We start from the raw sequence: 26,782 nt of genomic DNA, 5'->3' as shown, positions 1-26,782 counted from the left end.
GTTTTGGGCATGAAAAATAAATTTTTACCCTCCCATTTCACACTTCACAGTATTGTAATTTTTGCTGACTGAAATAATAAACCTGAATATTTTTCTCATTATTCTACATTCTGTTCCATCTTACAATTTTTAGTAACACTCGATTTAACGCACGCGCAGAGAACATCTCCCAAAATCTCCCAGCGCCATATTGAGAGAGGCGGACGTTGTATGACTTGAGTGATTACCGTGGTTAGTGCAATAAATTGAAGTGATTCTTTTGATCCTGCCCTATGGATATACATTCGGGTACGTAATTGATAAAACGGTGTTACGCGTACCCATCCGCGTCCAGTGCTCTCCGGGAAATCATATTAGTAACCTAGACATAGGCCGTTCTAGTTATCAGTAGATTATCAATCCGCTGTTTGCTCACAGTTTTAATCTTATTAATACACACGTGTGGTGAATAGCCATAGGTTTCTCGAATCTAGTTATAATAACAAGATTATGCGATCGGTTCGCAAGGTTCCACAGTCGTATATAAGCGGAATTGAAAGTGTTTATGTCGGCAGTTGACAGAAGCGTATATGTATAACACCGATCATAAGTCACCACACCCAGTGACCGGATTGTCGGTTTTCCTTCTGAATCGTGTTTAGTGCGGATGGTTTGACGTGTGTTGGTGACTGCCCGTGTGCGCTAGTGCCGGCTGGTCGGTATACGAAACCTGACCTGTTTGAAGAAAGTGAAATATGTTGTTCTAGGAGTGGTGTGCCTCGGAGTATAGGCCTGCCGCCAGGACACGGCTCCGCGCGTGGACGGGTCGCGGCCCCCGCTCTGACCAACCATGGAGTGTTGCATGTCAGAAGAGGCCAAGGAACAGAAAAGAATCAACCAGGAAATAGAGCGGCAAATCCGCAAGGACAAGCGGGATGCACGGAGAGAACTCAAGCTTCTTCTACTCGGTGAGTTTGTTTGTTTGTGCTGGACAGTTTATAACCTGCTTTTGCTGTGTTTTGAATGAAACAGTCTTAAAATGCCATAATCTAGTATTTGGAAACAATGTGCAGAATGTAATACATTCAAGCACCAAATAGCCATATACTAAGTTTATTCAAAACAGAGAAAAGTATGTAATTAATAATTATGTATGTCTAAAGTTAAAGCTTTACTACCATAACCCATAAGTTTTTGTGTATCTATTTGCATTGCCCTGAAATAGATGTTAGTGTTATACATATAGGTAACTTACACAAGAATCTTTAGTTGTTCTCATTCATAAAAAATCTAAACTGTTTTTTTAAAGTTGTTCACACCATTGTCCATGATTTTTTACTTTGGTTAGGTTTCTATTGTATATATTTAAACTGAGATGTACATGTATAGTGATCTTGTAAATTATCTTGGCGCACTAAGTTTGTTGGTATGTGATTCAAGTGCATGAATAATCTTGATTGAATTGATCCACATTTCATAACTATATTCTGATATTATGTTATACTACTCATTCCTTTGCCGTTAATATTTATAACAATTATCAATACATACTGTAATTGTTGGAATCTGCAGCTTATAAGCACATTGTTACATCTAGATACCTAAATAGTAGCACAACAAATTTATCGAAAACCTCACTCATTATTGTATTATCTCAGTCTGAATCCTTGATAAAAACTGCACAGTACAGATTTTTTTTACCTTCTGTGTATAGAGGACCGCTGGATTCAGGTTGTCAAATAAAAATAACCACTAAAATGGATGCTGCTATGCTGCTTAAATGAACCCTAATTGAATGTACTTGCAGGCAGCTCTAGCCGGCTTAGCAACAAAGTTTGGAAAACTCATATAAATATTGAAAATTCTAAGTATTTTCCTATTTTTAAAGACATTTTCTCTTGTTGTATTGTTTTGCACCAATGTCATCTTTGTTACAAGTCCGCAGTTCTTTCCTCAGATGTCATGACACAACCTTTCTTTGTCCATCCTATTTGTTTTAATTTCTATTTCACAATATCTGGATATATTATTATGTAGGTTATCCGAGGAATAAAATAGTACAGACACTCTATTATGTTTTCGACAAAAATAGCATCACTTTTATACAGGCCCTGTGAAACAGGCACTTTTGATGATTTTTATCCTATGGGAGCTTCAGCACCAAATTTAAATTTGTAATTTTCTCTATTTTATATTATTCGTAGTGGGAGTGTCAGTTCAGTCAGCACTTGGCTCACTCAAATCAAATCTTTGTGAATTTCATATTCCTTTATGATCTAAAATCCCTTCCTAAGTAGATTATTTCTAACCATGCTGGTTGTTCACAATAGTTTCGTAGGTTCACAGATCTAGAAAAGCTGGTTTCCTTAAAATCTTTTCCTTCAGTGCAAGAATTACGGTGTTGATGCAATGCATTGTACAGATCCAAGTCAAAAATTAGATAAATACAAAAAAAACTAAAAACTACATAGTGTGTAAAAGATTACACACTATGTAGTTTTTAGTTATTTTATTTTTTTATGTCATAGTCTTCTATGAAAAGTACACAAACACCATATTTTGTTATTAGACAATGTAGTAACTACGGCTAAGACCCCACATCCACATCATCATCATCATGATCATCACGACCAATCACAAACGACAAGACACCCCATTGACAAATAATATAAGTAAAATACTATCTTATAGCAAATAATGTCCATCAAAAACGTTTTTTTCAGGAATATGTGTTGACTGTGTTTGTAAAAATTGTAGCAGATATAAAATAAGATTTGGAAGTGCAATTGAACTCAAAGGCACAGCTGTTAAAAACAATACTTAAATTAATGTTAGGTTATTATTTAAACACAATTTGTTTCTTAGCTCCAAGGTTGAGTGTTAATTGTACAAAAAACTCTTGTGTTTTTATGATACTTACAACAATTTTTGTATGTAAACTCAAAATTCAAAACTCAATTTTTTATCCCCTTCTAATAAAACCTAAATTCTAATTTTATATCTACTAAGACGTCATAGTTTTTTGTGAACTGCTAAACAGCATTTTTATAAATCGATTATCTAAACCAATAAGTATAACGGTTGGGAATAATCAGTATCTCCATCTCTTAATTCCTGTCACTGTAGCACGGGATTGACATCCATGACAAGACAAGACATGATGTCAGAGTCACCGTGAATTCACAAAACCCAACTAAACGCGTCTGTGCATAAAAACCCGCACGATGATGTGTAGGTCTGCACCCCCGCAATACTCTCGTAAGTGCGTCTCAATGCAACATGCAGCTTTGCGTAACAAGTCAATCAACAATGGCCTTAAAATTGTCGTCGCTTTAACTTTATTTTTCGAATTCACATCTTGCGTCTTATGCTATGGGGTCAGATGATTGACACTGTTTAATCGGATAAACACCAGTTTCCTGAACACATCACTAAAATGCCTAATGATGTCTGTCTTCGGAGGGGACAGTTGGGAAGATTACTGACACATTATTTAACAGGCGCACCTCGTCAAACAAGCACCGACTCTTTGGAGTTGTCATGCCATCGGTATGTTTAATGCAACGAGATAGAGTCCTTGTTAGCGTAGTAGCGCTCCGAGATATTGTTTTCCTAGAGTGACCCTCCTGACTCCTGACACATGTTGTGTGAGACCTCGCTTTCCTCAGATAATTTTTCTACGCGAATTAATGACTATTTCTGAAAAATATCCAGTCATAGAAAAGATATGTGTTTCTATGAACTATCAATAATAAGCTACACTATAATTTGCAATCAATCCTCATTGATCCCGAAATAGTCCTCTGTTAGACATCGCTGTTGCCATTAAATTTATATTTCCTAGGAAATCTGCGGAAAATACTTCTTCCCATCAGAGTTCAAAAATAGTTTAATCAAGGACGAGGCACTTTTTTATTATTACTATTTTATAATCAACTTGCTCATTTTCATCTAAATTATATAATAATGCGCAATATAGGAATCGCCCTTAATTCCAATACACCATGAAAGCTCATGACCACTAGCTGGCGGCTCAGCTACCGTATACCACCACCGACACATTACCTAGCAATAAACAAGCCGTAAGCAGTGGCGCTCGCCAGTCAAACATCTGTCGGATACATACAAGTAACGACAGACTTGAAAGGCGAGTGGCGCTGCTATTGGATGGTTAATTGCTAAATTTAGGCGGTGGTAACCCCACAGTTCTATTGTTTTTTGTCGATACTCAAAGACGAACACAGACCAGACAGTGGAACTGCAATGACATACCAAATAACCGTATAGTCAATTCTCACCCACATCACAACTTTACAGCAACCACTCGCGACTCTCGCGAGATAATGATTTAATCACACATGCCATCCCTCGACCAGACAGTGCAACTGCAATGTCAGGCCAGATAACCATATAATCATCTCTCTCCCGCACCACTTTACAGCAAGATAATCACTCAAACCATCTCCCTCCCACAGGCACGGGAGAGTCGGGCAAGTCGACGTTCATCAAGCAGATGAGAATCATCCACGGCTCCGGCTACAGCGAAGATGACAAGCGGGGTTTCATCAAGCTCGTCTACCAGAACATCTTTATGGCCATGCAGAGTATGATACGCGCTATGGATCTACTCAATATAGCGTATGGGAATCCGTCCAATAATGTAAGTTGTTGTTTTTTATTGCACACAAAATATTATGATGGTCATCAGCTTATAGCAGTCGACTGCTGGAGTAGGCCTCTCGCAAAGCACACCACTACATACATGCGATCTATGTCTTATAGCTACATATCATGATCAGCACCGTAGAATTTTAGACAAAAGTCAATTTTTGGTAAAAAGAAAGTAACGTACTTATTTCGTTGTAGGTTTTCAATTTAGATGTTACCGATGACGGAAGTACAACGATGCAATGGAAGTTATAATTCCTCTTAAGTTGCGTACAGACCGGGCCAACGAACGCCAAGGGTTATCCCAACGATGGATATTTATCATACATAATACAGGGAAGATTGCAGCAACGAAGGTCAACGAAAAACGTTCGTTGGCGTTCGTTGGGCCAGTCTGTACGCGGCTTTACTTCATTAAGAGATCAAATTTTTGTCAAAAATAATTATTTATTATAGCCTTACAGGGTGCCTATTGCCTATGTAGAAGTGCCGTCATATCGCGAAATGTTAGACATACACATACACCAACTAATCGATGACTGTACCCAACATTTCTAAGGTGTATGAATCATTCTCTACTAGTAACTTTAGTTATAACAAATAGTGTTTCGATAATATAATATACGCGAATGACCTGTCGTGCCCTTAAATAATGTTATTGCCATATCAGGTTAATAGAAAGATGGCGGACTGATTTTGATTTGTGCTACAAAACACAACCCACGTGATCATTAGGCATACATTTGTATGGGCCAAAGAAATGTTGCTTTCTAGGTCATTGTAAGTTTTGTCGTTTGAATAGAACTAAAAATGACGAAGCTTCGCAATGTTCTATTCTATTCAAGGGGTTATTATTCTTTCAACCAGATTATTTATGGTGTACATTTTTGCATTTTAGATATGTTATAAAATGTTTCGACCACTGCTAGACATAGGCCTCTCCCAAGGAGCGCCACAACACTTTGAACTCAACCGTCCTAAGCCAGCCACTACCGGTTACCGGCCTAAGCTCTTTATTCCAGCGATCCAGGGGCATGTTACACTGCGATTGCCTATCCTTAGTCTCTAACCAACAACTCATTTACCAACTAACGTGCAACTCAAACTCAAACCACCCAAAAAACCTTTGCAGGAAAAGGCGGAGCTGATATCATCGATCGACTTCGAGAGCGTGACGACGTTCGAGAGTCCGTACGTGGAGGCCATCAAGGGGCTGTGGGCGGATTCCGGCATCCAGGAGTGCTACGACCGCCGGCGGGAGTACCAGCTCACCGACTCGGCTAAATAGTAAGTGATTTTTGTGAAGATCACTGGTTAGGCTTTGGTTAGTTTTACCATAGTCTGTTAGATCATAAACACCCGTGTTACATTGTAATGTAATTAAATGTCATCTCCATATTAAATTCTTGACAGATGTGTCAAAAGTCAACAACTAATCCCTTGTTATGATCTAACAGAGTAAGGTAAAACTGGGGCTTAGGCACGTAAAACTCCAAGACATAACTGTCGTAATCACCCTTCATTCCTGGGAGGAGAGTGGGAGCTTAGATTATTCACAGAACTTAACGGCATCCTGAGAAAATCAGCAAGCGAGATACTCGAATAACAAACCCCTCCAGTCTTCGAGAATGCCTATGTCCTGCAGTTTAGGGCTTTCTGTTTACATACAGAATGCAAGATTAATTACCGTTTTCAGTATTATCAATGTAGGTAATGTATTCACTTCATCATCATCATCAGCATATTATCGTTATCCACTGCTGGACATTTTCCCCCTGGAGGGATCAGCAGCTCTTCGTATACCTCCGCTAGCTGGGCGGAGCCCACTACATCTTATGTACACTAAACTTTTTGCCTAATTTACTCTCTACTTTACCGGCTGACGGTTCCAAGGTTACATTCAGACCACAAGAAACCTCTTGTGCTACAAGTTTTTGAAGTTGTTGCCATAAGGGCACGTCATACCAATTCCATATTTGGAAAAAAAATATTAGTAGGTACATTACATACCATGATTTAAACTCACGGATTCCAGCCCTTTGCGTATGTAAAGATTCCCAGTATCAATATTCGCCCGCTGCGCCGCTGCTGCAATTAACATTCCCGGCATGTTGGATTGCTTTATTGTTTTCATAAACATGATAATAACATTGCAATGTCCAATCATGTAACTATTGTTTCACTAGTTTATATCAGTCCACGGGTTTCAGTATTTCAATATTGTTTGACCACGGACAGAGCAAATAAGACAATATAATATTCACACACACTGAATACTTCAATCCTACATTCCCAGTAATGCTGATTTAAAATCATGTATGTAAAGTATGTTTTTTAATCTCAGATAATAAATTGACTGATTCTGAACGGTTCATAAACAGTCGATTGTCCCGCCAATAGAACGATACGTCACTTAATAGGGGGTCAAATGAAACGTTCAGAATCAGTCAATTTACTACTATCTGAGATTAAAAAACTTAACAAACCCAATCATGTGTTAAAAGATAATTTCTCATGCAAGTTTCATTCATTCTCGTATAGACCATGGGAAAGTACGCAATCATTTTTGATTGTCCATCAATATACTTAATGGTTTTGGTCATAAAACAGAACCTACATTATTAAAATCAATAAGCTAATCGAACGGACATTATTTAACTCTCCTGGGAATTCTATTAAATAGGCAACTACTTTGTATCTAAATATACATGCCTACATCATGAATGAATGTAGTGTGGGACTTTACTAAAGGGGTGTATCGATATCCTGAACTTGAAACATCAGTACATTCAAAAGAAGGAAAGACCGCTATAGTTGACTTTCAAGAGACTTTTATCGATATTTCACAGAGAGTATGAATCCTAAATCGTTTCAGTTCTATCAGTTATTGACCATAGACAAGACAAGCATAGTCACTAGCTAATCACACGATATCTGGCTGTCTCACAGGCCAGAAAACTGATAAAACTACAACTCAAATCAAACAACTGAAAATAGTGAAACACTGTTGGCAATTACTACATAGATAAAAGAGGTTTATTACCCTCTTTTATATGGCGACCGTTACTTTGAATGGCATTGTGTAAACGCAACACTTCTTGTTAGCAATCAGTTGCTGTGGATGCTACGAGGAAACCCACTGCATTTTATAATTATTATTACTCCTTTTAGTAGTAGATTTTAGTACCCTAGTATATCTAAATCACTTGATCGCTAATCGAAAGGAAGCGATAGTCTTGTACTTGACTAGGTTTCAAATACATACATGCCACCGATGTTTTATTGAAATGTTCTATCTAATCTAAACCGTGATGAATCGATGACGTTATAAGTTGGTAATCTATCACTGAGCTGAATCTTTCAATAATAATTGAGAATCGATAACAAATGACATTCAATTGCATTCAGTACATTTACTATCTTCATCACAATCTCCGAAACACACATCCACGAATTCCACTACTAAATAAAGAGACCATACAAAAGCACCCCGAAATCCGCTTAAACATGTCAAGGCTAAGCAACCGTTTCCCTACAGTTACTTGCAGGAAATAGACCGCGTGGCCGCGCCGAACTATCTGCCGACCGAACAGGACATTCTCCGTGTGAGAGTGCCCACCACCGGCATCATAGAATACCCCTTCGATCTGGAGGAAATCCGATTTAGGTAACAGCCGTTGTGGCGGTGCTACAACAAGCTTTGGTCTGCATGTCACTGTGTCTTCTCTGGGTCTTATACTATCTGTTTGTCGGCGGATAGTGTTTCAAGCTGCATGACTGTCTAGCTTCAGTGTATAGTTGCATGATCTTTTCAGTTACTTAAGCGATCTGGCGCGTATTGAAGCGGCGGACTACCTGCCTACCGAGCAGGATATCCTGCGAGCTCGACAGCCGACTACGGGCATCATCGAGTACCCGTTCGATCTGGACGGCATCATTTTCAGGTGCGTACAGTCCTGAGTAGTTCGGAGTAAACCCCCTGTAAGCTAATACGCTTGAACTCCTGGCGGAAAGATTCTACGGCTGACCGGTAGTAGTAGCAAATGCTAGATTCCCTCAAGTAAGTGGTGAACCGAATTCCTGGCCCATGGTCTTAATATTAAGGTCTAATCTCCTTTGGTTAACAAGCTTGGAACCTCCTTATAAGGTATAACAACTGCTAAAGCTCCGATGCATTCGGTAAGTGCTAGTAAAAAAGTAAATTGTAGAGTTTTATAAATGTGATTTGAATTATTGTCGCTTTGCGTAAGTTAATTGAGTGCATGCTAATATTTATGTGGCTTATTAATTTTATCTTTACTTATTTCATTTCTCTGAATTGATGACAAATTCAATTTGGTTGGTGTTGGTTGTGTTGATACACAAAAACGGACCGCAAATTACTTCCTTATGCTATTAATAGACATAACCATTTGCATTTTTTGTTTAAGTTGGCCAGTATCTATAAATAGTATAATATAGTATGGTAATAGGTAATCGTCGGGCATTCTTCTGCGTATAACTAACAATTAATAGTAAAGTAATCCTCCACAATGCTAATAATATAAAATAACCATTCAATCATTAATGAATCTCTATTATCATGTGCTATATAGTAATTACTAAAACATTTATTTACTATTTACTATTTGGATTGTCTATTGTATATTTTACTTATACGATCGTCAAAACGTACCTATTATGAATATTTATAATAATCCATATTTTTTGTCCAACAATCTAAAAATTCTACACTAATCATCAAAGTAGACGATTACTTCAATCAGTGCCACCCCTTTTTCCTGTAAAAAAAACTGACGCTGAGTTACAGAAAGGAAGATTGAGCTGATGCCGGCATTAAATCTATGTATGTCTCTTTCTGTCCGTATACTGTCAAAGCAAGGCAGCTGTATATTCAAGGTCGACACTAGCTTAAAGTCCTGCAACTTAGCGTGAGCGTATTTAAAAATGATCCTCATGTATTGTCTGTGCAGGTGGGAAATTAATGAACATTTATTTTTACAGGATGGTGGACGTCGGAGGGCAGAGGTCCGAAAGAAGGAAGTGGATCCACTGTTTCGAAAATGTCACATCCATCATATTCTTAGTAGCGCTTAGTGAATATGATCAAATTTTATTCGAGTCAGAAAATGAGGTGAGTCTGATCTACTTTTGTTTATTTACTTCTATTGATGTGTTTCTTTTTTACTTATGCATATTTCTACTACTACTACACTTTTGATCACCATTATGAGAGATGTGTATAGCTGTTTTTAAAATCACTGCAAATGTATTTTGGTGCAGACCTTAATTTTTTAATGCAAAAATAGTTATTGCGTATTCGTTCAAAACCATTATAATATTAGACTGCGTTTCCACCAAATGAGACCGGTGTAATGATGTAACAAAATTTACAACTATCTCAGTAGTAATGCATAATCATCTACATTTCTCTCTAGGATGCAACCTTCATTCATGCATTTATTTTGTAACGTATTTTTCCATTTGTTCTACCAATTATTTACACATTTCAAATCTTCATTTCTTAAGTATTTTCTTATGTTCTTTTCTAGTATCACTTTAAACAGTTATTAGCGCTACTGGACAGGAAATCAAAGTACAAAAAACACTCTCTCACGACGCTCCAGCTTGAGCAAAATGCACAACAAATTGACCTCCGTTTTTCTTTAATCGAGTCCACCACCGTATTGGCTACGAAGTTCACGGTGTGGCGGCCAAACGTCAAGTACAAGGTTTGATTCCCGGCCTGTCCCGTCTTGGGTGTTTTGTGTTTAGTACCCGAAGCACAGTATCCTGGTCGGAGCAATTCAATGTCGTGTTGTGATACCGAGCGCGCACGTTACCATATCGCATCCCTAGTAACATAAGGGCGCAACTCAAAAAATATAGGCTTGGAGTTTTTATGATAAAAAAGCCAGCAATAAATCACAAAAACTAAAATCCTTAGATTTTTGAGTTGCGTCCCTATATTACTAACGGTGCGATATACAATGGCCGGTCTTAGACGTCGCGGCTACCCCTAGAGGCTTCAACCCCAAAACTTTAATATGTAATGTTTAGCCCTGGAGTCGGACTCAAAAGGTTCGAATCAAAGCTTGTACCTGAGTTCCTCTGAGCTCGGACCAGCGAGCTTGTCCGTAGAACGCCTGCGCACAGGGCCGCTGGTCTAAAACCAACATGGCGGAATGACAGATCGTAGTTGCAGTAAAGGTTACCGGAAAGCAGTAGTTTATGAGTTATGACCTTATGCAATATATATTTTATACGGTTTGACTAATTTCCATGTTTTACACATAATTTTCTCAATGTCATAATCTACTGCTTACCTATACTTAACCTATACTGTGTAGTAGAGGCACAAACATGATTGTGGCTACTTACTAACGTGTCTCTTTTATGAACGTTCCAGAACCGGATGGAAGAGTCGAAGGCACTGTTCAAGACGATCATCACATACCCCTGGTTCCAGCATTCTTCTGTTATTTTGTTCCTAAACAAGAAGGATCTTTTGGAAGAAAAGATCATGTATTCACATCTGGTCGACTATTTTCCGGAGTATGATGGTGAGTAAATTACACTGCCTAGGTACTTAGTAAATGTTGTTAGGGCTCCTACACAACAACACGACATGACGTCGCGTTGTGCCACTCTCTCGCTCTCTCCCATTAAACAATTGCAAGTGAGAAGGAGACATATGAAGGACGCGAAGTCGTATCGTGTTTATGTGTGAGAGCCCTTAAGGTGCGAGATAGGTTTCATACTTTATTAATACGTTATATTTATTTTTGAGTAGGGGCCATAATATTGACTGGCTCGGTAAAGACTTACCAAGTACAGGAAAATAGGGACAAGCCATAAATCATGTAAAGTCTATTGAATTAATAACAGTTGAAGAGTACTTTTGTAAAACCCATTTTATATCAATTTACTATCTTAGAGATAACATGATCTTATTTATCTCTTTCTTCTTATCTGGAGAATTCCGTCTATAAATATCTCTTGGAATTGGAACAACTTTTTATATTGCTCTTGATAAAATAGTTTTTGTTAAAATTATGTTTATTTATTTTTGGCTGGTACATAATTAGGATAATAGTCTAAGTCTGAACTGTCATGTTTTTTCAGCCTATTCCTAGTTTCTAATGAATGACACAGTTCATGCTGTACCCATATTATTTGTAGGATTATTTATACTGGAGTTGTGAAATTTTGAGGGTTGGCAATCTACATTTTGAAAAGCACAGAATTTAGAATCTCTATGATAAATCATTATTGTTTTTTCAAACTATCTAGCCCCATACTCTACCAATGTCATTATAAGTTGTATGGTTTGATTGAAACTTTTCATCAGCAAAAAATATGACAGGATGAAACTAACACTAATTCCTTTACGATTAGGTCCAAAGTGCGACGCGCCACCCGCGCTCGATTTCATCTTACAGAAATACTTGAGAGAGAATCCTGATCCGGAGAGATCTTGCTATTCTCATTTCACGACTGCCACAGGTGGAATAAAGTGTCTCTTTTTGTGACATTTTGTGTGTTGCCAGACTAAATCTAGGCTACAGTTGTGGTATTTTAATAGGTCACATTTTACAAAGCTAACTGTTCAGTCGTTTGTGTGAAGAGCTAAAATGTATTGCTAGAACTGTATGTAAGATTATACGCTATTGTTACCCTCTTACCATCCCTGTAAACATGTCACCAATCGGGCATTCCGCACTGTCGAACATGAAGCAACACTCAAGTCAAATTTTAAATTTACGGAACTTCTTTTCTAGGAATCAAAGTTGCCGTTGTACATAATTCGATGAATTTGTATTTATCTATCTTTCTAAAACACGAAAAAGACAAATAGTTTTCCAACTTTTCTTGGCCCACATTACGGCAATACTTTCTTACTCCGCTGACTTAGCGACCCGAAGTGGATCTTGCCTCAGACATTGCGGCAATGCCCGATCATTAAGCTAGAGCCCCACTCACCAGTACGCTAGCTAATGCCCCGCTCACACAGGTCCGCAGCGCGACGCGAACACAGCGCGTGAGTTCATACTGCGGATGTTCGTCGACCTCAACCCCGACGCCGAGAAGATCATCTACTCGCATTTCACTTGCGCGACAGGTGTGTATATTGTCTTTATATTGTTGTATGGTGAGGTCGGCACGGGTCAGCTATTGGATGCTGCTTGGAAAAAACAATCCAACCTGCATAATGTTTGAGATACCTATTCAAAGAAGGCTTAAGGCAAATACACACCGCTGCAACGTAATATGCAATGTAACACGCATTGAAATAACTCCCATAGCGTTTACGCCTCGCGCGCATGAACAAAGCATTTCAACTATGGAAATTCCTTTCATTGCATGTTACAATCTCAATAGTGACAAATGTGGGTTGGAAAGTTTTGCTAAGCAGCATCTTTAGTGCAACTAATTCTAAATTTCATTTGGATTTCACGCAAAGTGACGATTGGAGTATCTAAATGAATCCCATGCCGGCTCTTAGGATTAAGCGGTAAGGTCTTGGTTACGGCGTTTGTTTGGTGGATGGAAATAATGGCTTCTTGGTTCTTCTCAAATAAGTTAAGCCTAGCGAAGACATTAATGCCGTGATGGAAATATGCTGTAGATCTTGTGTGTTATTCCATCCACTAAAATATCATGTACCTAACCATGTCGTAAAGACTAACCCCCCTTTTCATTAAAAAGTTATTTGAAGTTTTAGCTATTGAACTGTCACTCTCGGTAAAAAACAAATTGTTCTCTGTCAGAGAGTGACAAACAAATAGTTAAAATGTCCAATAAACTTTGTCTCAGGAGTAGTCACATTGCTGGACCACTATAATGACTGGAAAATATCGACCAATATTAATATACTTATTTATAACTTACTATACGTAGTTATAACTGTTAGATCTAAGTATAAAAATACTAAAATATTTTGTTGGTAATGCATTTTTGTCCCTTCTTATGATAAGATATAAAGTTATAATAGCGTACCATAACAATCAAAAGACATTAAACGCGAGAATCAAATTCTTGATTAACTAGATTTGACATAGACAACGGCCCTCTTTATACTTAAGTTCCACTACACATTATAATATAAGCAGATATCAGATTTCTAGATGGAAATACGGTATACTCTGAGAGGTCATCGGTCGGATAAGGTAATGGGGAAAAATGCGTGAAGGTAAATTTCATGTAGCGCCATAGACACCAAAGCCGACTATAGATTGGCAAGTTGCTTGGCGACCCTCCTTGCGGGGTGAAAGACGCGGAGGGGACGAGGTACCCAAGACGACAGCGGGTAGCGGGAGGGTAGCGGGGAAGGGCAACGCGTGCACTGCATGTCATTGTTACGGCAGTCTCGGCCGCGCAGCCGAGGCGGCCACATGTCTTATATAGTCTGTCATAATTTGAGTGCGACCCACATGAGATCATTGATCCTGAGACCATTAGTCTTAGGATGAGTGTTGAGGCCTTTTTAATATTATCATTATATTATTATTAGGTATCTATAATTCGTCAACAAAATAACATTAAAAACAACAAATCGTATAATGTCTCAATATAGGGGCTTCTTGTAGAACAGCGTACCGGATCAGTCATGCATGCTACGCGGCTAAAGGTTGGTACTGCGCAGTCAGATACGAAAAAGTAAACAACAAAGACGAAGAGTCCATATGACAGTGCGTCAGTTGTCAGTTCTTGTAACTAGGAAAGCAACCAAAATTTATGTGATTTAATGAAAGTAATTAATGAGCAAAACACAGAGAAAAATTTCAAAATTGATGAAATTTTGAAAGAAAATGGTCATATCGTGCTTCGCCTACCCCCATACCACCCGGAATTAAATCCTATTGAACTTGTGTGGCGGTACGTGAAAGGCGAGCTCGCAAGAACGTCGATTGACTCTAACTTAGACAAAGAGATAAAAGACTTAGAGTTGCTTTTCTCTAATTATTCGCCTAAAAAGTGGAGAAATTGTGACGACCATGTCATAAAAAATTAAGACGAATATTATAAATCTGATAGAGTATTTGACGATGTATTGGACAGGTATGTTATTGTTTATTTATAATTTATTGTAAATTAAACATAAATTGGTTTTTGTCTTAGATTTATAATTGAAGTTAATGAAAACGATGATGAAGATGAGGATGACGACGACGATGAACAAGTTCAAACAGAGAGTGAACATGAAAGTGACATGGAAATTGATTTATAAAATAAAACACTTTTACATAAATAAATTCAAATTGGTAGATATTCTGTAGTCCAAATTTTAATGCTGTCAAACTATAAATTTTAAGCTAAATATGACATTTACGGGAACACTCATAGAATAAAATTTTACTTACGTCAGAAATAGTTACAAGCTATCGCGAGATTAATCCGGACACAATTTTCTACGTGTGTAGCATGTCGTGCTACCTCGCCCCCGCAAGGAGGGTCGCCAAGTAACTTGCCGCATTATAGTGAATGGTTGGCCATTTGGATGAAGCAAGTCTCCGATTGGCTATAGGATCAGGCGATAGTGCTGCCAAAGTACTGCTAGTTTTCATCCCAATCATTAATCTGGCTAAAGATACATCTGCTACAAAACGCGTAATTTCTATGCAACTTAAACTTATCAGTCATGGAATAGCGACCTTTTGCGCATTATTTTGTTTTCCTTCTATGGCGATATTATATTAATTTGTTTTAAGTATTTATCAATTTTATCTTTCTAAGTTTCATCTTTCCAATGAACCTCCATCATTAATATTTTAAAGATGACTGTATATGTTTTTATTGTTAGTGTTACGAGTATAGCGCAATATTTACATGTTATTGTGTCAAGTATGTGTTGGTGTGCGTGGATCGATAGTTAGTAAGTAGGAGTAGATACAGTATTAAATATAATATGAATATATGTATTAGTGGTTTGGAGTTGTAGTGAAATAGTAGTGGTTTTTGGTTAGTTGCTTGATTTTTGTTTTCCTGTTTACATGGTTTGTTTGTGGATATTGATTGATTTTTGTTTTCCTATTTGCATGGTTTGTTGGTGGATATTTATTTATTTGAAAATATGCATAATTAATCGGTTTGCGTCTGTGATGTACTTTTTCAATCAGTGGTACGAAACTCTTTACTGTTTACAGGCAAAATATGAAAATGATAAAAGTTCTTATTAGCACCAGTGAAATCACTTAGTACTATCAAATGAATAATTATGATAATAAATAATAACTAACTAACTACATTATATACTATTATCGTTGTCCCTACAATAGGCACAATGGGGGATTGAGCAATGTTTCCCCTCGTGTCAAACTGCGATAGAATGTGTTTCTACTTATACTTATAGTTACAAAAAATCTTGTCGATTTTAACCTCCCTCCTCTTCACTAATAACTTAAAATTCATAAATTTATCAGTTACACATAAATTTTGTGTACATTAGCAAAGAGGCTTAGACATGTTCACAGACGCAAACCTGCCTATCTATTCTGTGGTGTTTATTTTCTTTTTCTTTTTTACGCTGCTTTGGGATGATTTTAAAGACACTGAAAACATTAAGCTTGTATTCTGTGCCGTCAAGGACACGATAATGCAAGCTGCCCTGAAGGAGTTCAACTTAGCCTAAGCCCTTACTTAAAATTACTTACGCATGTTATGTTTCTGCCATTAAAATTTATTTTTATTTGTTGCTTTTTGTATTATTTCATCTCTTGTGTGTTAGCATGTGCATGTCTGTTCGATATTTTAATGCATGATTGGCATGATGTGTTAATTTACAGTCAAAGTAATCCATATTTTATTAATAGTTAATACAGTGGGCAAAAAGGAATCTAGGTATTATAAAAATATGTATGTATACGTAAATATTATGTTATTGATAAGCGTTATGATATTTTTTCTACGTTTTATCTATGGCAGACGAGTTAGATTATTTCAAGGGATTTGGAATAAGTCATTAGGCGTTTTCCATTAGCTGACAATAGCTGTAATATGTTAGCTGACACAGCGCCGGATAGTGGCCGAATATCCGTTAAATCCGAAAGTAGTAGTTAAAATATATCAATCAGCCCCCGCATCATAACATCTGTATCTATGCCGATAAACACTTAAATGGTAAACGCCAAATACTTGGGCATGTTTAATGCCATATGCGATATAGTGATATGTGTGCGAACTAATCTATCATGTAGATAAAAATACCGTGTTGCGGGGGCTCATGACTTCTCATGGGTGATTAGTGATTACTCATACCTTCTGAGATTATAGTCTACAAAACACGTATATTTCTTGGCATCTAAGTTGTCGTGACAGAAAATATTGTTCCAAGTTGAAAATAAATAAGTAGGTAGGGTATTTTCCCATCCTTAGAATGTCATTCAGACCCTGTCTTTTAAGGCAGACCCATTAAACTTTTAAAAATATCTTATTAGTTATGAAATGTTGCAAAATAAATATGTATAATCTGTTTCAGACAGCAAAGGTATGGTGAGCCTTGAAATTTGATTGTAATACCTATAAAGACACTAAGTACTTATCATTACATATTTATAAACAACTAACTGGCGAATCCTTTCACCATAGTGACCAATGTTAATCATTCTGGTATTTGTCACAGTCAAATTAAATAATAAATATGTGGGGACATCTCACACACGGCCATCCGACCCCAAGCTAGACAGAGCCAAATATCTGCCCCAGCCGGGAATCGAACCCAAGACCTTCGGTTTAGCAGTCAGGGTCAATAACCACTATGCCATTCGGTCGTGAAATTAGCACGATCCATTGCATATTGACAATCCTAAAGATTTATATCAATGAGCGATATCGTCGCTGTTATTACAAAATGTTCTATGTCATCTAAAATAGATTTCAGGTTTTGAACTTTCAGTCGATTCTTCAAGTTCAAAACCTGAAATCAACTTTCGATGACATAGAACATTTTGCTATAACAGCGACATCGTATATGTATTTTTTGTATCAAAACATCTCAATGAGAGATAGTACGTGGCTGAGGCAATGAGTCGAATCACCAGCCATCAAGATCTAATCGGTAAGAGAGCACCTTAAATTACATCTGTCAAGGACAGAGGGTTCACCCTATATGACGAAAAACTAAGATTATACCGTTGTATTGAACTTACCGATTGCACGACAGCTCGTTGCTCGTTTTCCAATTCGCTCGTTTTTCGCAGTATAGAGGAGGAGAGAAAGAATCAAACCTCGCCTATATATTTCACGCAGTTTATCAACCAATCAAACCCTTGTAGGTAAGTAAGTTCTGTGAATTCTGGATATTATGAATGATAACAGGTATTTTAAGTCAACTAAGTATACCAAAACCTACTAGGTTTCATATACAAAATATACATTCATGTTATGGTTATTACCTCGGACGAAATGAACACCTAGGTTAATGTTTTTAGTCGAATGACTAGGCAACGATATTAGTATAAGTTTATAGAACCTATCTATTAAGCCTCGAATTCACTAGGGCACAAGTTCTGAGACTGTTACAGAACATCTACGGTGCGTGTTCTCAGAACATTTTGGTAACATGTCGTGATACATGTTGCTTGTCCACACCAGCAGTCTCCGCCGACATGTCGCCCGAGGAAGTCGTGGCAGTTAGTGCTGCGTGCTAGAAGTCGCGCACGTGTCCACACTCTGCAACATTGGTCGCTAGACAGATGTCGCAGGAAGTTCTGTCTCGCGAGCCAAAACACGGAACCTGTTCTGCGACACGTAGATGTCGCTGTATAGTCGCGTGCGACGTCGCAGAACAGAGCGCGACGTCGCGGCGACACGTAGACGACATGTGCCTAGACAGGTTCTACGACAATTTGTCGCCCAGTGAATACGAGGCTTTAAATAAATAAAATAAAGCTTTTATGACGTATAGAAACCACTCTTTATCTAAAAAAATAAATGAAAATCACTGACTACGACGCATTATTTGGATCAATTTTTTTAGTATTTATATCCGGTCTCTATGGTAGGTTTAGTATATGGCGTTGTTTTAGTTAAGAAGAGGACTTAAATGCAGTTACCCACCAGAAACCAGTAGCATGTAGCTTTTTTGGTGAAGGTTGTGTATCCTTAATATTGCTTACATACAATGAAGCGGTCATTATGATGAAACAAATGACATAAGATCCGTGTACGTTTTGTTTTTAATGGAAATTCATCATAGTGTCTTATAGATCATCAATGCTGCGACATTGTATGTATGTAAGATAGCGCAAAATTATGTTTAGTTAAAACTTACTCAGCACACGGGTCTATTTTTAACCCCGAACATCATAAAGTGGCGAGTCATTGAATATCCGCTAGCTGATCGACGTCTCACACGTTAGAAGTCGAGCATTACGCATGCAAGCCAAGCCAGTACTGAATTCTCAGTACGGACGGTCAAACTACGGGGCTGGTTTTGTGTATACTCACATAATTTAATTATAAGTATCTGTAAAATAAACAAACTCTGTTATGTTTAAGTAATTTAATGTTCTGTATTGCGAAATACCTTTTATGCATAAGTTTTTTAATAATTACAAATTTCTATTAATGCTCTGATGTGACGTTTGCTCTCCCCGTGTATGCTAGAGACCCTATAATATTGCAATGTGTTTTTATTCCAGACACGGAGAACATTCGGTTCGTGTTTGCGGCAGTCAAAGACACGATCCTACAATCCAACCTCAAAGAGTACAACCTCGTCTAAGCACCGACGTGGTCACAAATCTGTGATTGTGTATAACACACTATAATAAACATCATCATTTCACTGCAGAATGTGAACATTCACGAACTGAGAATCCAAAACACGAACTTATTTCAAACTTAAAATGTTTACATGAGACATAAGGATAGATTTTAAGTCATTTAACCTAAAACTAGTAACTTCGCAGTGTAGAGGGCGCCACTCGGCCCCTGTACACTACGGAGGCGATCGGCCCACTCGGGGACGTTGGGCCCTTTCTGGGGACGTTTGGCCCGCTTTGGGGACGTTGGCCCCACTTTGGGGGCGTTTGCCCCACTTTGGGGACGTTTGGCTCTCCTCGGGCTGTTGGCACAATCTTCAGACTCGAAACATTTTTTGACATGTTTTTTTATGATGGAATTATTCACGATTTATGTATGTCTGTATCGGTGAATATTAAATTAAATTATGCATTTTAAAGTTATGGTGAGTCTTGGCCTTACCGTGAGCCGTTTTAGTCATTGATTTAGGTTTTTTGTAAAGTTTGTTGCCATAATAACTTTCTACATTAGTATACACAATGATGTCCAGAGCATGGATTTGAACAAACTAGTCCGAGGCCGCTCGGCTTGGAGACAACTCCTAACCTATATATATATTATATATCACTATAGATACCGTTTTTTCTGTTAGCTTGGGAGATTTATCAAATTAATTATTGTATTTTTATTAAATGAATGCGTTACTTTTGTACATTGGAATTTTGTTACTTGAATATACGTTATTATTTAAGCTGTTTATATTTAAATGATGGTGTTTTCTACACGAAATTGACTTTTCGCGAATGATTTAATTTTACACTTAGGCTTTGTGTCCGCAGTGGTCTGGTGTAATATGTTTTTCTTCCTAATGTTATCCGTAATAAGAATTAATTCCAATCAGCTAGGCGTATGTGGAGTTAGGAGTTACTACGTTAGTTGTTTAAGGAAATTTTTTGATGCATTTGATATAAACTATTTTTACTAGAACACACAAATGTTCAATAATGCGAAACGTGAATTGTAAAAACGGTCACTGATGTTGTTGCACAAGCTTATACCATGTAATGTAATATATTGTACATTTGGTCTAAATGTGCCGCGTGAACTGAGCGGACAGGCCGTGCCAAGTTTTGCTATTGGCATATTTATTATTAAATCTAATGTCTAGCACAAATCTATATTTTTATTTTATTTATTTTTGTATGGTTCGCTCAACATTGATGCATGCTCCGAGCGGAGAGCCGGCAGGGGGCTGCAGTGTCAGAGGCTCCATTATTCCGAGGGTTTTGCAGATAAAAGTTTTTCTTTTGTATAAATGGGCTGTTTAAAAACGCATTTCATTAAACACAACTGCACTCTGTAAGTAAACTCGCTAGTAAGGTCATAGAAACGACTGATAGCAAAGAAACCTATTTGCAAGACGTTACATTCTAACTACATAATGTTTAAGTGGAAGCATGCTTCTGAGGTCCCTTATTAGCTGTATTGTACTTGAGGCATTTATGAGTAACCGCTAGGCCAGTAGGACGCCCCCTCCAGACTATCCCTAGGACATTGATCAGAGGCGGCCTGTATACATATTTTAATTGTTTTCCATATTTTAGACTATGTTATTACGCTATGCTTAGTTTAAATGTGTTGCTTTGTGTTTTAATGAGTTATTTATGTATAGTAAGAAACAGAGTTTCTATTTTGAAGATGTATAACTTTTAAATGTATTAACTTATTCGTTGTTGTGTCATAATTTTGTACTCTTGTAAGCATTTGTTTACGGTTAAGCACACAGTGACCTCCGACAGTGTCAATAGCAAAACTGTATGATCCAATTGAGATACAGCTGTCTATAATGCTCAAGAATATGTGAAAGTGAAACTTAGCGCACAATATTGGAAACTATTGATTTACCGCAGAAGTGCAACCTCCACGCCTGTGCTACAGTCTAACCGACGCGAGAGCGGACGTCGAGGCACTGTAATTAAGTCTAGTTGTAATTGTATCAAAATCTTTTTGTAAGTCAATACCAAAAATATACCTAATTGTGTATGAGAGCGGACGCGCCTTCCCCCGCGCGCCCGATGACTCCACTTAGATTGTAATCTAATTACATACGATTGTACAAAAACATTTTGTTTTTCTATTATATAATTCGCGAACAAACGTGCAATATAAGTGTATCGGACATGTTTTATGTACAAACTGCCCATTTAACTTAGTATTTTTTACACATTGAATATACATAATTCTAAATCTTACCGCGCGTCAAGACGACGGAATCGGTCGCTTCGTGCCGCAACGGCCGAACAACAAAAAGTATATTTTTGTTCTTTAACATCTTATCTTTCGATTTGGTCGTCTTCCCGCCATCGTGAGGAAGGAAGCTGGTGTCGTAGTAATTATTTGATAATTGTGTCGGGTGCGTGATAGACAAGACGTTTGAAAGGCTCACATCATTATCAGTACATAAAATGATACGCGGCTTATTACCATTCCCCTATTCGAAAACTGCCTAATCGATTTAACTGACAAAAGCTATGAGTACACTGCCACTTCGCTTACAGGGCTACGCTACGCTACTGGGGCCCTCAAAATCTTCCATTCGCATCTCTTCCTCACTAAATTATTTTATCTTCTTATTTATTAACACTCTTACTTATTTCGTAGCTAAAGCTCTACCACCCTGACTATGTGCCATAAGCACTCGCTCCTACAAAACAACGCTGTTCAATCACCTTTCCAGTCTTAGTGCGTGACGTAGGCATAACCATTGACCAATGATATCGCACAAAGTATTGGCAGCTGTATAAGTTAGCGTTTTAGTTGAGATTCCATCGAGCACAGTTTGTTTTGCATTTTGTTTGGACATTTCGCCTCGGCGTCTTGGCTCCGCCCCCTCCACCCCCGCGCCCCGCGGCACCCCGGGACCCGCGACACACGGGCGTGTGATGAACACAATATTGCTATACTATATTATAGTCTAACGTTGCTTTACCTTTTGCGTGAGATTGTGAGAATTTTAGCTTAAGTTCCGACTGACGACGGATGCCTGTATGAAATATTGTAAATTATAATTTCTCATAAAATATAATTTTTTTCAGCTACTCGACTTGTTTTCTTTTGTCTTTATTGAGCGCGCAGATAAAGAAATAATTCAAAATGGCGGCGTTGCATATGCGTTAGTAAGGAGTATTGCCAGACCAAAGAACCAATACAAATATAAAGATAAAAGTATTTAGCATGCATATGTAGGTACGTCCACTATTTCATATTGTTTCTTTTTCTTCGCGATGTAAGTACAGTAACATTTTCTTACTTTGATATTCAATAACAAAATACATTTAAGGTATATGTACCTACCATCGAGGTAATCCATTCAGGCCCACTTTCAAACTCATAATAGTTATATCCTCTCAGTGCGACCGAGCGGGCTAGCTTCAAGCGGTTCTAAACTTTTCATCTTGGAAAATTTTCCGATGGTAGTGGAAGTACTAAAACAGAGATGTTAATTGACATGATATTTATTACAAGTAATATGGAAATTATTCGTGTTAGGGTAGCTATTGCAGTCTAAGGCATTTTACAGCAGTAGGTATGGTAACACCCATATTCTTAGTCACTTCCTTTCCTTATAATTTCCTTGACTTAAGGTTTCTTCCTTAATTCGGTAGCTATAGTCGTAAAAAGTCTCCTTCACTTAAGCATTTTCTTACTCAAGGTTTTGGAATGAACTGTCAAAGTGAAGGTACCTCTTGAGCTACCTTATAGATACTCAAAGGATAGAAATAGCGGAGTTTGACGAATTTATTGAATACGTTTTAGGAGAACCATATAATTTCTTGGCACGGCGATACATAAGGGATGCTGAAAACTGTAACTGTATGATATGAAAGTTTGATTTTTGTTAAATAAATAAGAAAGTTTTTAGCTAAATAAACATTTTATCGTTTTTACTTTTTTCCATATGTATGATTTTGTAATAAAAAATAACAGGTACTTTAAAATGTTTTATTTAGTATCACAATGTTTTACATAATAATCAACGAATCAGTCTTCCTCATCCAGCTTCTACCTGAATAAAAACTTTAGAAAAAGCATAGGAAATGTAGAACAACAAATAATGAAATATTTATTAAATAATTAAAGATACAAAAAAATATATAATTAGTCAATTCTTCCACTTCCACTCATTTTCACCTATTGATTAGATATCACAGGAAATTTATAAAGATTACGATTTTAATAGGTACGCTGTTAAAACTGCAGGAGCGAAGAAATTGTTTTCATTCATAGATGTTAATGTTGATTGTTATTCTTTTTTATACAATGACACTAAACTCGTTTCGTTACTGCAATTTTTTTTTGACATTGTTTGAAGATTTGAAGTTATTTATTCCGTGTCATAGATTGTAGCATCTGCGTAGAACGAAATGTGTTGATAAATCTCAAGAAAAGGAGTCGTATTTCTATCATAGACAAAAGAAAATGAGACCGGAAATGATTTAATTAGCTATAGAACGTAAAAAAATCCTAAGCGAAATGTTTCTAGCTTCCTTTTTGAAGGAATGTCAAAATACCGACTTAGAATACCGATTTGAAGTGTTCTGTGAGAGATCCCTTATGGCATCCTTCAACAAGTGAAGTAGAATCTTAAGTGAAGGAAATGACTTAGAATATGGGTGTAAGTATCATTATATTTTGGATTACCTTACCTTTCATAATAATGGCAAAGCAGTTATTAAAAAATATGATTGATTTCCTACGACAAAAAAAGTTTAATTATACTGAAAGCTTTTTTTTGATGATGAAAAATTGTTATATTTTCAGCAAATGGATTAAAATGTATACATTGCATGTGAAAGTGCAATCAATGCATTGACCAAAACCATTCACTAATTCCACACTATGTAATCACGAGCTAGTCAATTGTTAACGGTCACAGTTTTTTAACGGTTATTGTGTTAACTGCTGAAAGTTTCAATGTATCACGGAAATTTAAAGCTCGCTAACTTCAACAAAGATGATGATTCCGAAATGGTCGAGAAAATGGCTAACTATGCGGTCAAGATAGCCTATTACAACTTCGAGTGGCGATACATAACGCTCGTCATATGCACCACGGTGCACGCTATAGGCGTCGAAACTTTCATGAAAACTATGATAAATCAGTCGTGCTCAAGATGGGTGAGTACGTTCCGAAGCGCACCGACATCCAACAGTACGTGTTGTTCGGAGAGGAAACACCCGACATCATCCGCCTCCTAGAATTCATCGCCAAAATGCACTACAACAACGCCGGAAAGTTCATCATCCTCTGTGTCTCATTACAAGACGGCGAATGCAATGAATACGAAGTTCTAAAGCTGTGTATGAATTATCATATCACTAACGTCGTCTTCATCAAAGGAGGCCAGTCTGACGAACCTGTAACTTTCACGTACCATCCGGTGATAGCTGGACGATGCTTCAACAGCGATCCCGAGGTCATGGCTATAGCTTCGGACTGCCCCAACGACGACTGTTTTAAGGGTTCGTTTCCTGAAAAGTTGTCGAATATGCTTCTCTGTCCGATAATGGTATCGACGTTCGAGCAGCACCCTTTTATGTATTTGAACAACGGGTCGGGCCCGCTGGCGGGCGTGGACGGAGAGATACTGAGCCTGCTGATGGACGTAATGAACGCCACCCTCCGCATAATAACACCCACCGAGAGTAGCTGGGGCCACTATAAAAATAACAATTGGACCGGCTCAGTAGGCGACGTGTTCAACGGACGGGCGCACTTCTCTATGTGCTCGGCTCCCTTAACCTACAATAAATATGGAAATTTCCAGATATCCTTTACATACAATTCAATGGATATGGTCTGGGTCGCCGGCCACCCTCCCGCTAAGCCGTCGTGGGCGAAACTTTTGTACCCGCTGAAAATTTACATAAGACTTTTAATTTTCATTATGTTTATTATCATAATTTTGTTGAACTTTGCCCTGAAAACTCAATGTTGGCAGAGGGCCGGGAAATTGCTGAAAATTACTCCGCCGAAACTGAGCATGCTGTTTTATGCGTGGGTGGCGTTCCTCGGACTGCCTCTGGCGAGGTATCCAAAGAAACCTGCTTTACTGATGATAGTGCTTTGGTGGATTATATTTACTTTCTTAATACGGAGTGTGTACCAAGCTGCTCTTATAGGTACCCTGAAGCATCGCGTATACGACGGCAAATTTCAATCGTTTGAAGACGTATTGCGAAGTAAGCGACCGTTCGGAGGGTCGTCCTCTCTGAAAGAGTACTATTCCGACGAGCCTCACATCTACCGACAATGGCGAGACATACGAATGGAAGATATTTATTCTGAGCTGGACGGTATGGCTGGGGGAACATCCGACTTCGTGATAGCGGCAAACGAGGAAACGGTGCTAGAGTATTTAATCTACTACAGCGGTTCGAAAGCGATTCAGATTATCCCTCGGAAAATAGTAAACAGTCCTACCGTCCTGTTTTTCCGGAAGTATTCGCCCTTGGCAGTTCCGGTGAATAAGTTGTTGAGTTCGATATCGGAGTGCGGGTTCGCGGGTCACCTGTACTACCAGTATAAGGAGAGGGCGTTGTACATCTTCCGTCGTCCGAAGTCCAGTCCAGCTGAGCCGCTTCGCCTGGAGCACTTTACCGGATCCTACTGCATCATCGTGGGCGGCTGGTGCCTCTCTGTCTTCTTTTTCTTGATTGAAGTGTACGCTGTGAAACTCGATCTTGTACACTACAAATACGTACCATAATTATACGGACTCCATGATCACATTCAAAGTTGGTTCGTGCAAAAACTTTAAAGTCTTTGCAGCCAACTTAGATTAAGGTAATTGCTGGTAAATGGAATAAAAGGTGACACAAATAAACATAATCTACCTATGCTTCGCTTACTACGAGGAGAGGTGTGGTACGAGTAGCGGTCTGTCAGATGCGAGCATACCGAGACATAGTTAACTACTTAGGTACAGTATTTACCTACGTTAAGTTACGTTTCCTTTATAAAAGGAAAAGCGCTGTAATTCACGGTGGAACCTGTCTCTGTCTACTGTCTATTATTACTAGAAAATTATGTAAGTATTTTAATTTCTCATTTGTGTAGTAAATAGTAAAGTAAATACCTACCTAACCTAAATCAATAAATAAGTCAAATTCAGTAGATTCAGTTATTTTTTCACTTTACAATTTCTAGGTAACTAGTTCGGACACCTTCATCTGCTTATTGGTACGTACCAATAGCTAGGTAAAGGAACTAGCAGCTTAAACAATAAGGTTTATCTTACCGAAGACAATTTTAGGTTTTAAAATATTGGTGAATATGTTTCGAGCATATCGTCAATATTTTACACACCTAGGTAAGTCGCTCGTAATA

General features: G+C 37.9%; 1 protein-coding gene and 1 non-coding gene across 6 annotated transcripts; both read left to right on the top strand.

The window, feature by feature from the left end:
• On the top strand, positions 1 to 22,490 carry LOC105389225 (guanine nucleotide-binding protein G(q) subunit alpha). Of its 5 annotated transcripts, XM_048622925.1 has the most exons (10): positions 12 to 288; positions 747 to 947; positions 4,455 to 4,639; positions 5,780 to 5,934; positions 8,186 to 8,314; positions 8,463 to 8,591; positions 9,652 to 9,781; positions 11,057 to 11,210; positions 12,662 to 12,769; positions 16,197 to 16,294. In XM_048622925.1, exons 2-10 carry the CDS (start codon positions 830 to 832, stop codon positions 16,277 to 16,279), a joined length of 1,191 nt encoding a protein of 396 aa, XP_048478882.1. In that variant the 5' UTR covers positions 12 to 288; positions 747 to 829; the 3' UTR covers positions 16,280 to 16,294. The 5 variants fall into 5 exon arrangements, with proteins under 5 accessions (XP_037969133.1, XP_048478882.1, XP_037969100.1 ...); XM_038113205.2 differs by lacking the exons at positions 8,186 to 8,314; positions 12,662 to 12,769 and adding an exon at positions 12,046 to 12,153 and having other exon boundaries at positions 1 to 288; positions 16,197 to 16,330; XM_038113172.2 differs by lacking the exons at positions 8,186 to 8,314; positions 16,197 to 16,294 and adding an exon at positions 19,290 to 22,490 and having other exon boundaries at positions 18 to 288.
• A 1,850-nt stretch (positions 22,491 to 24,340) lies between these two features.
• On the top strand, positions 24,341 to 26,162 carry LOC105389236. The gene has a single exon (XR_007266630.1). It is a non-coding gene; the product is annotated as an uncharacterized LOC105389236 (transcript).
• The last annotated feature ends 620 nt before the right edge of the window (positions 26,163 to 26,782 follow it).

This window comes from Plutella xylostella, chromosome 9, assembly GCF_932276165.1.
Source record: "Plutella xylostella chromosome 9, ilPluXylo3.1, whole genome shotgun sequence".
Taxonomy (NCBI): domain Eukaryota; kingdom Metazoa; phylum Arthropoda; class Insecta; order Lepidoptera; family Plutellidae; genus Plutella; species Plutella xylostella.
This window is presented reverse-complemented; position numbering and strand designations above follow the sequence as displayed.

What these genes read in the sequence shown, in the direction of transcription:
- LOC105389225 (XM_048622925.1), top strand. Translation starts at nt 830, where the DNA reads ATGGAGTGTTGCATGTCAGAAGAGGCCAAGGAACAGAAAAGAATCAAC. An exon ending in CTCACCGACTCGGCTAAATA is followed by an intron (nt 5,935 to 8,185) that starts GTAAGTGATTTT and finishes GTTTCCCTACAG; the next exon opens with TTACTTGCAGGAAATAGACC. An exon ending in CTATTTTCCGGAGTATGATG is followed by an intron (nt 11,211 to 12,661) that starts GTGAGTAAATTA and finishes CCGCTCACACAG; the next exon opens with GTCCGCAGCGCGACGCGAAC.